Raw genomic sequence first — 18,146 nt, 5'->3', positions numbered from 1 at the left:
GCATGCACACAGTTTAATGCTGCTGCTCTTGGCTGCATTACCACTACGCTCTTTATCTATCTACAGTATCTGCAAACCATCTCTTTCTAACTCTGCAGGGGGGCAAATAATATATCCTCCTGACTTTTGTAATATGTTTCATGAAAAGGTTATTCCCACACCTGTTAGAATAATAATTTCTTACCTTTCACAGGTACAGTTCTATTCATTCTGTTCATTGCTTACCATTAAAAAAAAAATGATGGGAAAATAAGCACTTCAATTACCTCATTGAGTTTTCTTCCTTACATTATTTCTAAAAGGCCTTACACACCTGCTGAACATATTCTATACATCAGTCAACATTCCAAGTGTAACAGATGAAAATGTAATTTTAAAAATAAAATGAAATGAAACCATGTGATATTTGTCAATAATATTACAAGCATATTGTATGTCTTGTAATTAAAATGCTTCATGAATTAAAGTAATTCTGGGTGATTGAAGAAATTTTTAAACCCTAAATTCATGGTTATTAACAAAAAGGAATGGATCAGCAAATTTACACAACTATTTTTTACTGCACGTTCAAATACGTTTTATATGAATAAGCATGAAATAAATTTAAAATTAACTGCCCTTGGTGACCAATGATGAAATGAAATGACATTTTTACCATACAAATTATCTGAGAATGAACAATCACAAATGGACATCAGATACTAAGAACTGCATTTTTTTTAATAACTTTAAAAATGAGAACCACAACACTAGTTAAGTTAATGAAACTGTACATAAATGGTTAAACCCTAAATTTCAGTCCAAGAAATTACTTCCTATATATACCCCAAATTTTCATACTGATATTATCCTTTTCTTTTTTACCATGAAAGAAAGAAAACTGCTCACTTGAGATATTGCACACACTTCACTCTTACCGAGATGAAACATGTCACTAATGAGTTTTTACACTTGATTTGTAAAAAGTACATGGCAATCTTACCTTCCCAGGTATGATATTCCTTGTATGAATATTGTACAGTATTGCAATGGCAGTAATTCTAAATGAGTGGTACTTTCATACCACATGACAAGCACCGTCAACTCAAAAATTGTCTACACTATATAATGCTGTCAAAATTCTCAAAGAGTCAACAAAGTTCTTTTCCAGGTGTTTACCATTCACTAGTCCAATAACTATCTTTATAGTCTCCCTAAGCACAGATTCCTCATATTAGTCCTTTTTTCTTTTTGTATTCTTCAAGGTTTAATGATCTCTTAGGAGCTGAACCAATGGAACTACCATTTGTTGCATTACCCAATGTTTGTCTTGGTCCAACAGGTGCAGATGCTGTGAAATAACACAAAAGTATGTTAGCATTCAAAAGGTAATCTTCTTTTAATATAAAAACAAAAAAAATTATCCTGAAATCCCATTTCATAATTGAACACTAACATTGGTGGCTGGGATTATTCCAAGAATAGTTCACATAACAGAGGCTGTAAGAGACCATGCAGCATGGTAAGCTGCCATCAGGTAATCATGGTTAACCCAGACAAGCATGGAGGCAGTAAAATGGGGATGATGAAACTAACATAAGATTTCGGGACTAATCCTTCATCTGAGGCCTGACAGCACTATTGCTCACCTGTAAGTGATTTGTAAGGGCTTATTTGGATATTGGTGATATCACAAATATTGATTGTCTCCACATGATAAATGTTTTGAATCAATTTGTAAATAAAAACAATAATTTTTCATTACAATTACATGAAAAAAATACAAAAACAATCAGACGGCTTTGGAGCACATGTCGCTTTGGCATGTTTTGCATCCATATGGCCAACCAGTTCTCCATCTTGTGCATTACAACACTCCTTGAAGTGGAATACACAGAAGCTCTTTTCTTGTCTTTATTCTTCAAAATTGTTCTAATCATAGACAGCCAAACCCAAGCTCTGATCAATACTAGCCTGATGCTCACCTTATAACCAGACTGATGCTTTTCCTTGACTGCCTGGTCACATTACCAACACTATCACCTGCAGGCCTTTTATGAGACATTAAGGCCCCATTGGGCTCACAAAATTAAGCAAAAATAAGGAAAAATAAAGAGCTACTACAGCACAGTAAACATAAACGTGAGGGTATCATTCAAATCTGGAGGAGTAAAGAACTGATTATATTACCTGAGTATTGATCAGTAATCTTTATTCTCATTGGCTGAACACACAGCTAAGATAAAATAAGAGACTGATGTACGTTTCCTGTTCTAACATGGGACCTTTGAACTGCTTGGCAAATTTAATATATTTTGGGGGGGTTTTAGAGAGAGAGAGAAAGACAGGGGAGATAGCATTATCACAAAGCATGTTAGTCAAGGTGTCTCTATATAAATACTTCAAGGCAACAACACATACAGAAAGGAACAGCTGTCATGGCACTTATAAATTAACAGATGACATAAACATCAGACAAGCATTCTTGCCCTTACCAGGCATAGAGACATCTAAGTCAATTTTAACATCAAAATCATGGGCAGCAAACAGATCTTCAGCTTGCACTCTTTTACGTTCTTCATCTTTTTTCTTCTCTTCATCCTGTTTCTTTTTGGACACTTCCTCTTCCTGAAATATTAAAATCACAAAGAATTTTCAATTTACAGACATGATTTGAATTATTAACCTACTGGAAAATAACACATTTGTAATTGTATACCAGAAGATAAGATTAGTTTAATGTCTTCAACAATAGGAAAGAAGGAAAAGGTTCACCATTTATATCACTTCAGCATTAGAAAGAAAAGGGTATTACCTCACTTCCGTCTTTACTGCAGAAGACAATGATTCAACTGCTTTACAAAGTCCTGATAATAAGCGACACAAAACTGAACATTTAACTGTTTCATTAATAACATTACAACATATTTATACCTTGACTGAAATAATATATTCTTATCACTATACTGTAGTAACATTTGACTGCCTTTGATGTAAGACCTGCAACTTTACAAATCTCTTAACAACATACTAACTATAACTATCACTTTTTCCTCCTATTCTAGTTACTAATAACATCATAAAGTGAAAGAAAAAATGTCTGAAAACAAATCACTTCTATTTACCCTTTTCTTTTTGTCATCATCCATCCTCCTTTTTCTCTCCATTTCCATTCTTATTAACATTTCTGAGGACTGAATTTCTGGCTCTCTGGTCTTGGTCACCATCGTTGGACGAGTTGAGCGTCTAGTGAAGGGGTCTTCAACTTTTAAACCTTTCTTAGCTTCAATTTCTGCCTGTAATTAGACACAAACAGTATTATTAACTTAACATGTATCATTACAGACATAAATTGGCATGAGTTGAGCATACAAGTATACAAAAAATTAGCTAATCTACTTGTGAAAACATGTTCCATCTTCACTAAAAAAATCTATGTTATTATATGCTGACTATAACTTGAGTCATTTTATAGGAAGTGTCTTTATACTGTATATGTGTACATTTTACAAACACATAAATACCTGTAACCAGTATATAAGACCATCAGTATTTCAATGCACTTTCATATTACTGTAATGCTAATGAATAACCAAAGAGTGTAAGGCAGTAGAAATCTGGATAGGTTTACATCTACTTGAGGATTTTCACTTACCATAATGGCCTTCTCTGCTTTCTCCACATTATTTTTTCTATTCCGTTCATTAATATACGAGATTGCTGCAATGGTCTGAGTTCTTCGCTTGTCAAGGCTATTTGCTTTTTCATCAAGGTCTGCAATTTTTTCATTGAGCTTCTCCACCGTCTGTAAGTACAATTTCACATGAATACAGGCAACAATAACAACTAACATTCTCTTTTCAGCTTAAATCAATGGGAACTGGAGATGAGAGAAAGACAAGGAACAGGAAGCTTTTACTGAAAGATGATCATGTGTTCAGCCCCAGAAATTTCATTATACATCTGAGTATAATAATAATAAAGATGAAATACAGTCTGTAGAGTGAGTTGTGGTTTCCCTTTGTTGCCCTGGAGGTAGAGTGTGACATAAGGGTGTTGGTCCTACAGTACAATATCCCTGAACTTTTAAAGGAGGCCACATTACCTAAAAACAGTATAGTGCAGTACACTATACTACACTTCAAGATACCAAAATGCAGATGTTTAAAACTCAAAACCAACTGATTGTGGCAAAGTAAGAACTTGTCTGGGAAAGAATAGAGAAATAAGTTTCCTACGATATTTAAAATTAAATACAGATAATTCAATAAAGTATAACTGGGTGAGCTCATTACCCAAGCTAATGCTAAATCATACACCGTAGTTACTTACTTCATCATCACCTTTCTGTTGAGCCATATCTTTCTCCTTCATCAGTAGAGTTTTTGCCACTGCAAAGTTGGTGGGATTATGGTTGAACCGCGCCTTCTCCTCCACTATCTGATGATACAATTTCAAGAAATCTGTTTTAACCATGGTCACATAGAGCCTGGAATTATCTCACAATTAATGTATAACAGTATCATATATGGTACAGTATGCCTGAGGGTGGACAATTGAGAATGTTCCTTCTACAGTATACCAAGGCTAATATCATCAATTTACACACTTATCACCATAATTTCACCTCTTTATGTATCAACAATGTGTGCCAAGCAATCACTGAAGTACACTTCATTTATTCATCCTGATTCCCTGGACTACTATTCATGTAAAAATACTTTCTCAAAATAACAACATTTCTTTATTAATGAATTCTCATTCCTGTTTACCCCTAGATTTTCCCAATTCTTGGATTATATACCCCCTTTACCCTAATTCACTTAACTGGGTCTACAGTAGGTCAGTAAAACATCAGAAATTTCTCCCTCACTTCTAAACACAAGCATCTGTCTTTTTCTTTCAAGACCAGTGCAAACATAAAAGACAAAGTGATAATGCCAAACCTACTTTGTCAATGTCCTCACTGCTAAACTGGTAATACAGTAAATCTTGGACATCCTTCTGTTTTTGTTCAACATGTTCCATACTTGGAAGATCTGTCCCATGTGCTGCACAGTCCTCTACCCACTTATTGTACTCGGAGTCTGAGAAGACGCTATTACTAACAAATTCTAGACGGAAGACTCGTTCCTGTGACCCATGTCTGTGGAAAGGAGCAGGAATTTTGTATACAGTAGTTAGACACATTAAATTTCAATTCTGAGAGAAAAAGTGTTTTGACCTTTATTACTACAGTCGGCCCTTAACATACTCGGGTTTAGCATACACGGATTTGCAAATACGCGGATTGCCCCGCCGGAGGAATATTCTGTACATTGAAGTTATTGAAATACATTCAAATCGCGCGCCATTCAACCCACTGTACATTACGTTTCAACAAAACTACCATTTATTTCTGAGAATATGGAAATGTAATATTTTTGCTGAGATGATGTACGTATTACAGTGGAAAGTGGGATAAAATTGTGACAAAAGCAATGACTCTCTTTCTTTCGTTCAAAAGACGTTACCGTAATCGCTTTTCGAATGGTTTTCAGTTGTGGGATTATAAGGCTAATGATAGGATAGAATATTATTGTAATACAGTACGAGTACAACAGTTTTTTAACTGAAAACCATTCGAAAAGCGATTACGGTAAAATCTTTTGAACAACGAAAGAAAGCGAAAGTCATTGTTTTCGTCATGATTTTATTCCGCTTTCCACTGTAATATGTACGTCATTCCAGCAAAAATATTACATTTCCATATTTATTTCCGAGAATATATTCATTCAGTCACAGTTAAGGTAAAATATACTTGTGATGTAATATTTTAATGAAAATACGGTATCGTAGTTTTCTTTTGTTTCAAATTTAATTAACAAAGATTGATGTTTCAAATGTAATGAACAAAAATTTATGTACAGTATCTATAAATACACTTTAATAAATGAATACTTTATGTTTTACATCGTCCTGTGCTACCATACCATGGATTTGGCTACTTTGGGCTTGCTATGATGACGCAAGAGATCTGCCCTAGCAACTGTACCGACACTCACAGCTGGTGGTGTGTTGGTGTGTCATTTCCATTGTTTACTGGTAGTTACTGGTAAATATTTTTTAACCTAACGAAACTATTACCCGTTTAGAGGTCGACCCCCATTTTTTGCCAAATAATTTGGTCTTAAAAACTTGAACTACACACAGGTATATACGGTAAATAAGGACATGGGAGGACCAAGTTTTTTTGGGGGGGGGGGGCAGCACATATACGCGGATTTTTAACATCCACGGGTATCTCTGTTACGTAACCCCCGCGTATGTTAAGGGCCAACTGTACTTTTGTGTAACAATTGGTTAAACTATTTCTGACACCATAAACTCAACCATCTTCACACTTATCTCATAAGAGCTAGACAATGAAGGACAAACTCATGAGGAACAACACGAAGACGAAACAAACCACCAAGCCTCCTCACTGTGTCAAAGTGGTAAATTAAATATACAAGATGCCATCCATAAACATTCACTATTTTGATGATAATTATATCATTATTATGGCATATCATGACTGCCTGAAACTCATCATAGCCCTAATTATTTATGCACATATTGTATACCATTTCTACTCTACATTCATTCTTTAGATAAAGACAATGAAAATAACTCACTTTAGACGTAGTCCTTTGTTGGTTCTAGTATTACCCAACTGATAAATTTTTGCAGTTTCACACACTTCTGTGATTTCTGCAACCTGAAGAGTAAGATATCTGATTTGCATGTGTACTGCATATCTAACATACAATAGGAAACTTTCAATTAAAATGAATCTCATATGAGGCAACTTCCTGTAAACACTTCACTGAAAATAAACATGTACAGAGTAAACAATTTCTGTATGCTAATGCATAAAACTTTTCATTTCTGATAATGGCACAAAATCACCAAAAAATAATAAAAATAATGTTCATAATGAAGGACAGAAATAAAAAGTACCAAAAGAGGAGCAGAAAATAGTGCCACTGGCACAAACTTAAGGTGAAGGAGTTTGCAAGATACAAAGCACAAAAATCTTAAACTCTGCTTTGACTGTATGTCACAATCTCAAATACTTAAAGGTGTGGTGATCTGTGGTTGTAGTGTAGATGACTCTACATGTGGCCAACGCTCAAGTCCTGAGAGGAGCAAGGTGTTAAAAGAAGATACAAAATAAGCAAATCTACATTTATTTGGGAAAGGAATTAAAATAAGAACAAGCATGCATTATATTGAACTGTCTAACATTTTCATGGCTGGTAAAAATGAATTACGTATGTATTAAAAGTAGGAGTGAGTGATGGGGGCATCTATTTAAAGAAATGAGGCCATGATGATTTGGTTATGAAAGTAGTAGTACAGTAGATTCTTGAGGAGGACTAACTCAGCTTGAACCATAATTTAAACAAAAAGTACATAAATAAAAGAGTATTAAGATTAATCTTGTTAATACAGTAAATCAACCTGGTACATATATGAAATGAATAGATGAGTGAAATGATGCATCTTATTACATATCTCTTTTGTAACATTAATGCCTAATCTAGACATAGGGATTAATAATGAAGCTGGTATAGAGGAAGTGAGAGCCATGGCCACTGAAGGTACATTAAAGAAACATGGCAAACTCTGTACCATATTTTGGGCCAACCTATACAACATGGAGCAAACATACTAGTTAAATGATAATTACTGTACTTTTATTATACATACAGAAACAGGAATTATTGAAAGTAATAAAGGCAACTAAATAGATCAGGGCAACGTTATTATCAAAGTAAAACAACAAGCACAGTGAACCCTCACTTTAGCGGTTAATTGAACCCACAGAGGCCCGCGTAAAGCGAGAAACGCGTAAAGTGAACAACATAACATATGGGATTAAATGAAATAGAGACCGGCTGACCCCCAAACTCCACTTTTTCCGACACAACACCTATGTTCTAGTAAAAATAACATCTTAATTTTATGATGGTACATGCACACAATTAATACTTAAGAGAAATAGAGAAATACAGTCGCCAAGTTAATGTCCATTCAAATATTGAACTCAACTCCCTCCCCCTCTTCTCACAATCCTGGCTCTTCCCTCTCTGAAAAATGTCTGGGAGAAAACCACTAGATTTTAAGGTACAGTGGTCCCTCGGTTAATGAACACAATCTGTTCCAGCAGGTTGTTCGTTAACCGAAAAATTCGTTAACCGAAACCATTGTTTCAATGGGTTTTTGGGTAATTGGTTCCAGCTCACCGAAAATTGCCTAAATTCAACAAAAATGGTAGAAAAGTTCACTTACTTTGAGGTGTGTATGTAGAAGGCTCCTGGATGATGATGATGATGGGAATTAGAGTGGGGGTGGAGGAGAAGGGAGAAGAGAAGTCACCCCATGGCTCCATTTCACCAATAAAATTTTACTTCTCTTGGTGTATTTCAAGATTATTTTCTTTAAATCAACACTGCACTGCATTATATATTGTCAATATGTAAAATATATTTCAAAATGACCAATAATTTGCTTGGAAACACGGAAAAAAGCGTTTAGTTGAAGAGAGTCTCAAGCAAGATGTTACCTCCACTGAAAACAGAGAGAGACTAACGCCTGTCTGGTGTGTTGCCAGGCTGGATGGCACGCCAGAAACTAGTTTCTTTACCTTCAATTATGTTCAATAATTGTTAAAATGACTAAAAAAGTTAAAATTAAACTTTTAAAATTATTGAATAGTATAAACTTCTTGATATTTACTAAAATAGTAAGGAATTTAAGCCCTAGAACCGATTAATGTATTGGCGGACTAATACTAAAGCTGGTTGACCGGCCAGTGCAAGCGAAAACATGTTGAGGTCGGTTCGTAAGAAATTCGTTAACCGAATTTTTGTTCGTTAACCGAATTTAAGAATCTTATGGGAGGCAGTTCGTTAACCGAAATTTCGTTAACCGAGGCATTTGTTAACCGAGGGACCACTGTATAGTAATAAATAATACCTCAAACTAAAGTTAGGATAATATAATTGACATTGCTGGATTCCTTGTAAGACAGGAATATTTTGAATATAAATTTTTTATATTTTACACAAAAGATAACATATTTACTAAGAGTAAACAAAATACTTAAAGTAGATCTAAAATTTGTATGTCTAATGCAAAATCTATGATGTTTATATTCAAAATGATCATCAAATTGTAAGAATTCCAGCAATGTAAATTATATTCTGGCTGGGTAATTTGTATGAATTTTATGAGCTAAAACAAATATCTTCAGTTAATAAAAAAAAAAAATATTCTTCACGGCACTATCTGTCAATCAAAGTACAGTACCCCACCTTGCCTCCCCCCCTCTTCCAACCTGCCAGATGGTCGGTTGGTCCCTCCCTCCCCCCCACCCCCCACCAACCCTCCCTACCAGAGAAATGTGTGGGAGAAACCAGAATATTTACCTTTTTAGTAATAAATAATACCTCAGACTAAAGTTAGGATAATATAATTGACAATGCTGGATTCCTTGTAAGACCAGGAATATTTTGAATATAAATGTCATATATTTTGCACAAAAGATAACATATTTACTCAGAGTAAACAAAATACTTAAAGTAGATCTAAAATTTGTATGTCTAATGCAAAATCTATGATGTTTATATTCAAAATGATCATCAAAGTGTAAGAATTCCAGCAATGTAAATTATATTCTGGCCCGGTAATTTGTATGAATTTTATGAGCTAAAACAAATATCTTCAATAAATAAACAAAATATACTTACCGAAATACTGTCTGTCAATCAAAATACCCAACCTCCCCCCCTCTTCCCACCTGCTCCCTGGGTCCCTCCCTCCCTCTCTACCCCTCACCCCCACCTTCCTTCCCTACCAGAGAAATGATTGGGTTATAACAGTATATTTACATTTTTAGTAATAAATAATACCTCAGACTAAAGTTAGGATAATATAATTGACATTGCTGGATTCCTTGCAAGACCAGGAATATTTTGAATATACACTTCATATATTTTGCACAAAAGATAACATATTTGCTCTGAGTAAACAAAATACTTGCATTAGATCTAAAATTTGTATGTCTAATGCAAAATCTATGATGCTTATATTCAAAATGATCATCAAATTGTAAGAATTCCAGCAATGTAAATTATATTCTGGCCGGATAATTTGTATGAATATTATGAGCTAAATAAAAAAATTATACTTCACCCGCGTATATGAGTAGATGCACCACGTAAAGTGGGAATTCCGGTTCTGGCAGGGTACCGCGTAAATGTAGAAACGCGTAAAGTGAAACCGCGTAAAGCGAGGGTTCACTGTAGATGAAACTGCTCAAGTTCAAAAGAGTGTTGTGATATTTACAGTACTTGATCAATGTATCAAAGTGATAAGATTAAGAATACCCGAAGAAGACAGTCAATACAATATTGATACAATGAACTTCATGTACAATGCGTATAGTTCAAAGTGTGATTTACTTACCCTATAAACTGGTCGTCCTTCAAAATTGCCAATACCTATTCTAACAAAGCAACCTATAATGGCTTTGGAAAATATAGGCAGATGAACAAAACGTTCCATCTTATGGCGCGAGAGACGAATTTTTTCAAGGTCTTCCTTGCAGGTCACATTTTTGGGTCTTTCATCCCGAGAACGATAACTGTCCTTCGATCTGTAGAAAAGAAAAATTACAACATTTAATAAGGAAAATTTAGAGTTTATTTTTTCTAAAACAACAGCCTGACATTCATTACTGTGTCTGTAAAACCAGCAAGAGCATATAATATTAAAACTTTACATGACTGATCTCATTTGAATCCTAAAACCAAAATGTGCACTGCCTAACCAAACTGTAATGTATTAGTTCTACAATAAAACCAAAACAACACATGCATCTTAACTCACAAACACAGGCATGAAAAACAAGCAGTCAGAGGTACCAGAGAAAAATATATCACCCCTTATGTATCCAGAGTCACACTTGAGATTTTCCAATATTGTTTTACAGCTTGTGTTGCACAGCTCTCCCCTATCATCCCCTCCCTAATGTCTGATTGAATTTTAATATCTTGACCTACATCCACACAGATGAAGGAGAGGAAAACAGAGATGATATAGGTATTTTACAATTGTGTTTTTATTGCTGTTTGCACAAGTCATTAAAAATTGTCAATGGCCATATTCCACCTTCCAGTTAAAATAACCTTACCAAATGCTAACCAAAAATATCTTCATTTGCATCTCAGGCTGCAACACCCAACTTTCCTTGATCAGTTGCCTTACTTTTACTTACAATATCTACATTCATACTGCCTAACACTACAAAGCTCTGTTCCTCACACATCTTTGGATACAATTATTCAACTAATTCCAAAACTTTTTACAATAGAAAGTTTGAGTGTCAACAAACAGGACGATTAAAAAGTACTGTATAAACAAACAAATAAAACAGGTATAAAAAAGTTCTAATATATTTCTATATTCAGTAAAGTCTAGGTGGAGCTTTATACAGTACTGTGCTATACAGATTTTACACAGCTTTAAATTCTACCGAAGGGTTTGTTGTACCAAATGTAACTGGTGAAACAATGAAGGACAAAAATAAAACATAAATGGCAATAAGAAAAACAAAACAAATATTAACTCAAGAGTATCCCAGCATGTTCAAAATATTATAGTTCTATAGTTCAGTACATTAGTCTAGCAAGTCTAGGATATCTACATTTTCTTACTGCTTTATGACAGTACTGTGCTATCACAGATTTTACACAGAGTTATAGCCGGACTTCAACCTGTAATTCCAAAACTTTTTACAATAGTGGAAAGTTTGAGTGTCAACAAACAGGACGATTAAAAAGTACTGTATAAACAAACAAATAAAACAGGTATAAAAAAGTTCTAATATATTTCTATATTCAGTAAAGTCTAGGTCTAGGATATCTTTTTCTACTGCTTTATACAGTACTGTGCTATACAGATTTTACACAGAGTTATACAAGCACTTTAAATTCTACCGAAGGGTTTGTTGTAATCCAAATGTAACTGGTGAAAGATATGCAATTAAAATTTTAAAGAAGGACCCTTAGCAGAAATCATTAATTCAAATCATAAATGGCAATTTTTTTAAGAAAAACAAAACAAATATTACACTCAAGAGTATCCCAGCATGTTCAAAATTGGTTATTATAGTTATTCTATGGGAGTGGAACACAACAAGTCATCAAAATCAACTACTTACCAACACCTCATAATTCTTCCTAATATTGTACATTAGTCAAAGTATTAAGCAAGTTAGTCTCTCTAAAAAAAAGTCACCAATGTTAGAAGTCATGCCAAACGGCACTACATCAACTACCTGCCAAATTTGTTGTTCTTAGGTGCGACATCACTGTCACTGGAATCACTAAAAGATGAAGAGGAAGAAGAAGAAGAGGGAGAAGAGGAAGAACTAGAAGGTAGAATCTTTTGCTCTACCCTCTTTGCCACCTTTGTATCAAGTTCCTTTGATGGCAGTTTTGTTGCAGCTCCACCAATGCTTGGCTTCGCAGGTTCTCCACCACATGGGCTGATTACCACCACCGACAACATCATCAAAATTCAATAATATTCTCTGGGAACTTGTTTTGCACAACTATTTTATAACTAAGCTATCTTGACTCACTTTGTGAACTGAGAGAAGGAAACTTCCTCGTACTCCAAAGTTATGAAAAATATCCTAATGAACCTCACTGTTATTTTTGTAGGGCGTCTATGACTAACACCATTCTGTATCTTAATGGTTTCCTGAAATAGTTATATACTATTTTTAATCCCATCCACACAGCAAACTAAAACTGTGGTTCTTCATACCACACCCAACAATACCTTTATACCAGTTTTGGTTTAGGCCAAAATACTAAAACAAGACTGACTATCTTTTACGTAGGGTACGAACAACCTAAAATAAACTATAATGACTGCACAAATATGTTTTCAGGTCCCTGTTTCTCATTTGTTACACTAATAGCCTTTAGACAGAATGCAGTGTTGAGCCCACCCTTTTTTAACCACACTATAACTTGATTTAAATTTAATTTACCAATTACTGTATTTCTGGTTTGATTAGGATGGTCTTCCCCAATCATAAAAAGTAGCTATGTGTGGGGAGATCATAGGAGCTTACTAATACATACAGGTATTACTGTATCTCTCTTCAGTTCTACACACAAGGAGCCAATGCCTTCCTACATTCCTGTGCTACAGGAGCTAAAGTCAGGTAACTGTCCTTCACTCCTCCTTTATTTGTTAGGGGATACTGAATCAGTTTCTCTCTACATTTTATCACAGAGATTATTCCACACCTCTGTGACAAACACCACCACAGTGATGTTTATTATGGTGAAGTCCAATTTCAGTGTCTCATCTTTATGGCCATACTGTATTAGTAAATTTCATCATACTTAGGCACAATAAACAATTAGGATGTATTAATTTCTAGCGTGTGTCAATTTCAATATGTAAAATATCAATTATATCGTAGTACTGAATGGATAAAGAGCGTCAATATCTGTGAGTAAAATATCAGGTTTATAGTTTAGTGTACTGATCTCTTAACATAATTGAATCTGAAGTTATAATTATCCCTGGCTGATCTTACCAGTACAGTATACTGTATCATAAAATTCTACCGCGTTATCTATGTTTTGAATCATGTAAGTTATGGTTTAACTCATAAACCAAAAAATTTAATGTAAAAAAAAAAATTAAATAAATTAACACACCTGTACTGTATTGGTTAAATAATTATATAAAAACCAGGCCAAGTGTAAGGCATCTGGAGTCATCATTCAGTACAAAAACCCACTACTGCAACACTGTGTCACAAAACAGTAAGATATATCAGGAATACAATAAACCCCCCCAAAAAACCAGAAAAGGCACAATATTCCTATTTTTCCCGATAGGATTATGGTCACTGAGTAACTATGGTGACCATATCAAAACAACTACCGTATAAGGACACATGAACAATATACACCAGGTGCTTACTATATTTTAACAAACAACGATCAATCATTTGGTGTTTCTAATTTCATGTTGAAACTGAATTAATGTGAAATTAAATTTATATAATTTTATTTCATTAGAAAAAAAATTATGTACGATATTTTTTTTTTACCAAGAAGCACATCTAATTTACAGAAGGATCACACACCAAGGCTGCACCAAGCAATTAATTACTTTTATAGGGTTAATTTTACTTTCAAATTACTGTAAATGATTAAATTTATACACCCTACTGATGGACCAACCTTACTTTTGTCCATCATACTTAGTGTCTATTTTATGTTTTCTATTAGACAGCAAGTCTGAGAAAATAATAATAAACAATTTTAAGATCTTACCTGCCTGAGTCGCTGTCACTGTCGGATGAAGCTGAGGAAGACGATGAGGACGAGCGGCGTTTGGTTGATTTGTCTGACTTTATTGATTTTTCACTTTCAGATCCACTGTCGTCTGAGCTGAACACATCAGATGCCTACAATATAATACTCTGGTAATGCTTTATAACCAACAATAACACACTGCATTAATAATGAACATCAAACTTTTCATCAAATGGCACTGAGTTCGGTGAAAGAAAACGTCATTACCTTGAGTTTGTGTTTGGATTTTCCTTCATCTGCATTAGAATCGGAGTCTACTGATCTCTCCTTTTCCTCCTTCCTTCTTCTCCTGTCCTCAGCTTCCTTTTCTTTTTTTTGTCTTTCTTCTTCTGCTACGGTAAATATTTGAGAATAAATAAATTAGTTCGGGGGAAATGATCTCGTTAAAACATGATGCAGTGAAGTATGATTGCAACAGGTAAGAAAACACAAATGATAAATATAGACCATTGATGTGAATATAAAATATAAGACAATTATCAATTAGGTCCTACTATATACTTCATTCATTTACAGTATTACCCCGCTTTACACATTTACGTGGTACCTTGCCAGAACCGGACTTTCACTTTCCGCGGTGCATCTACTCATAAACACGGTGAAGTATAATTTTTTTTTATTTAGCTCATAAAATGCATACAAATTACCCTGCCAGAATATAATTTACATTGCTGGAATTCTTACAATATGATGATCATTTTGAATATAAACATCATGGATTTTGCATTAGACTTACAAATTTTAGATCTAATGTAATAATTTGGTTTACACAAAGCAAATATTTTATCGTTTGTGCAAAATATATGAAGTTTACATTCAAAATATTCCCTGACCTGCAAGGAATCCAGAAATGTCAATTATATTATCCTAACTTTAGTCTGAGGTATTATTTATTACTAAAAGTTAAAATCTAGTTTTTTCACCCAAACATTTCTCTGGTAGGGAGGGAAGGTGGGGGTGGGGGGGGAGGGTTGGGACCGACCACCCAGCTGGCGTGAGTGTGAGAGCGGGGAGGCAAGGTGGGGTACTTTGATTGACAGATAGTGTCGTGAAGAATATTTTGTTTTTTATTACCTGAAGATATTTGTGTTAGCTCATAAAATTCATACAAATTACTCGGTCAGAATATATTTTACATTGCTGGAATTCTTACAATATGATGATCATTTTGAATATAAACATCATGGATTTTGCATTAGACATACAAATTTTAGATCTAATGTAATAATTTGGTTTACACAAAGCAAATATTTTATCTTTTGTGCAAAATATATGAAGTTTACATTCAAAATATTCCCTGACCTGCAAGGAATCCAGAAATGTCAATTATATTATCCTAACTTTAGTCTGAGGTATTATTTATTACTAAACGTTAAAATCTAGTGGTTTCACCCAAACATTTCTCAGAGAGGTAGGAGCTAGTGAGCTGGGAAGAGGGGGGTGGGGGGATTTGAGTCCATTGTTTGAATGGACATTAACCTGGCGACTATATTTCTCTTAAATATTAATTGTGTGAGCATACCATCATAAAATTTAGATGTTATTTTTACTACAACATAGGTATTGTGTAGGAAAAAGTGGAGTTTGGGGGTCGGGCCAGTCTCTATTGGAATTAATCCCATATGTTCTGTTGTTCACTTTACGCGGTTTTCACTTTCCGCGGTACCCTGTGGGTTCAATTGACCGCGTAAATCAGGGTACTACTCTACTTAATTTCCAGGTGTGTTTTTTATCTTCTTGTTTCCTCCTTTATAAAGGTTCTGTACTAAGTGAATTAAATTCTTTCCTAATCTTAATTCCAAAGAGAGCAAAACTCCCATTTCCAAATTATATCATCCAAACTCCCTTCCCTAAATGATATGACTACATTCTTTTGTTTTATACACGTTGCTCATCCCATTCACTTTGATAGATATGCATGACAAAACATTTTCAAAATATTCTGCTGGTATGACTTCATGGTAACCAACCCAAATATAAACCAAATAAAGTGTGCCACTTTGAATAATTATAGGTTTAAATTTGGAAACAACTATTGAAGGGGAAATCCTAAATTAGTTATGTACAGGCACACTAAACAGTATACTAGGAGCCAACCTTTCAGGAACTTATTTTCACGCTTCGCTTTTAGTGCAGCAAACTTGTCATTCCTTCCAGCTCTCTCCTCTAGTGTTTTCTTTCTGTCAGTTAACACAGGCTGCTTTTTCTCCTGGAATATACAAAAATGTTAAGAAAAAGCGAAAATTATTTGTTGACACAATATTTAAAACTTACACAATTTGTAATGTACAAGTGCTTCAGAAACTGTACAGCACATTAAACTACAATAAATTATTTCTTTTATCTGTTTCTCTATATTTGATACTGTACTTTGCTGTAGAGAATGGCCATGATGGGAAAGACTGTTTGCTTCCCTAGTTAAACAAACATTCCTAACCTGATCCATTCTCCTCATGTGAGTTTTCCCTTAAGCACTCTTCCACTTTTACTTTCCAATAAGCTGGCTACCTTCTTCTATTCGATACATATGATCTCACCTTGAACACGCTATCAACCACCATCCTTTCCTAATACCCAAACTATATCAATGTATTTCTCCTGACCCACTTAATGACCCTCATACAGTATCCCATATCTATGGCTTCAGCCATATCCAATACCTGTACTGTACTGTACTTCATTATTCCTCATCCCCTGAATTTACTAACACCACATGCCAAACTAAATAATTTATTTTAGCAGGCTGAATTCTAGCTGTGAAGATTCCAGTCAACTGAACAAGGGTAAAATACAGTCGTTTAAACTAGTAAAGCCTGCTATGCAATGATGAACAAAGTACTATACAGAGAACCCTCACTTTACGCGGTCAATTGAACCCACGGCGGCCCGCGTAAAGTGAGAAACGAGTAAAGTGAACAATATAACATATGGGATAAATTGAAATAGAGACCGGGCCGACCCCCAAACTCCACTTTTTCAGACACAATACCTACGTTGTAGTCAAAATAACTTCTTAATTTTATGATGGTATAACCACACAATTAATAATTAAGAGAAATATCAATAATATTAGGTTTTTTAACACTTACATTAGTAGAAAAGATGGCTGGGCACACGGGGATGGGGGGTTGGTTCCGAGGCAGAGGGCAGATTATTGGCCCTCACCTGTATCACTTGTATCAATTGTATCACTATCCACCATAGAGGCTTGCAGGGCCTCTTTGTCAAACCCCTCAAAGTCCATATAAGTCCATATCCTCACTATCATTATCACTATCACTGACTTGGGCCGGCTGTGGTGGGTGGCGGGTGAAGAACTCGGTAATGTTTTGATGACTGGGCGACCTTGTGCGCACCCTGCTCGCGCCGCTCTCCGCGTAAAAGGGTACACGCACCGCGGAAAGTGAGCATTCCGTGTTCGGCAGGGTACCGCGTAAACGTGGAAACGCGTAAAGTGGGACCGCGTAACGCGAGGGTTGACTGTACATACACAGTTACATAATTTCACACTAGCTTTGCACAATGGAATTCTTCTGTTGAATAATTCAATGCAGTGCAACTTATCTATCCCTTACTCTATTGATACTTTACTTCCAAAGTTCCAACCCACATTTTCACCCAAACTACTGTGATAAAAGACAAATGCATAACACTGGCATTTGAAGGTTTGATCCTGAAAACCCATAGTATCAACAAGCCAGAGAGGAATGATTTGTGCATAAAGCCTAC

General features: G+C 34.9%; 1 protein-coding gene across 2 annotated transcripts; it reads right to left on the bottom strand.

Annotated features, from left to right (window-relative positions):
* Positions 1-262: 262 nt before the first annotated feature.
* LOC121859751 (RNA polymerase-associated protein RTF1 homolog) lies at positions 263-16,626 on the bottom strand (the record flags this gene model as incomplete). Of its 2 annotated transcripts, XM_042356737.1 has the most annotated exon segments (12): positions 263-1,330; positions 2,475-2,607; positions 3,105-3,275; positions 3,635-3,784; positions 4,312-4,419; positions 4,930-5,125; positions 6,636-6,718; positions 10,474-10,663; positions 12,347-12,556; positions 14,376-14,509; positions 14,625-14,749; positions 16,515-16,626. In XM_042356737.1, coding segments are annotated over 12 exon segments (1,734 nt in total), but the record flags the coding sequence as incomplete, so codon positions are not given.
* Between the last annotated feature and the right edge of the window lie 1,520 nt (positions 16,627-18,146).

The sequence above is a fragment of the Homarus americanus genome, unplaced genomic scaffold, assembly GCF_018991925.1.
Source record: "Homarus americanus isolate GMGI-L3 unplaced genomic scaffold, GMGI_Hamer_2.0 scaffold27231, whole genome shotgun sequence".
Lineage (NCBI taxonomy): Eukaryota > Metazoa > Arthropoda > Malacostraca > Decapoda > Nephropidae > Homarus > Homarus americanus.
Note: the sequence above shows the minus strand (reverse complement) of the source record. Positions and strands in the feature narration are given on the sequence as shown.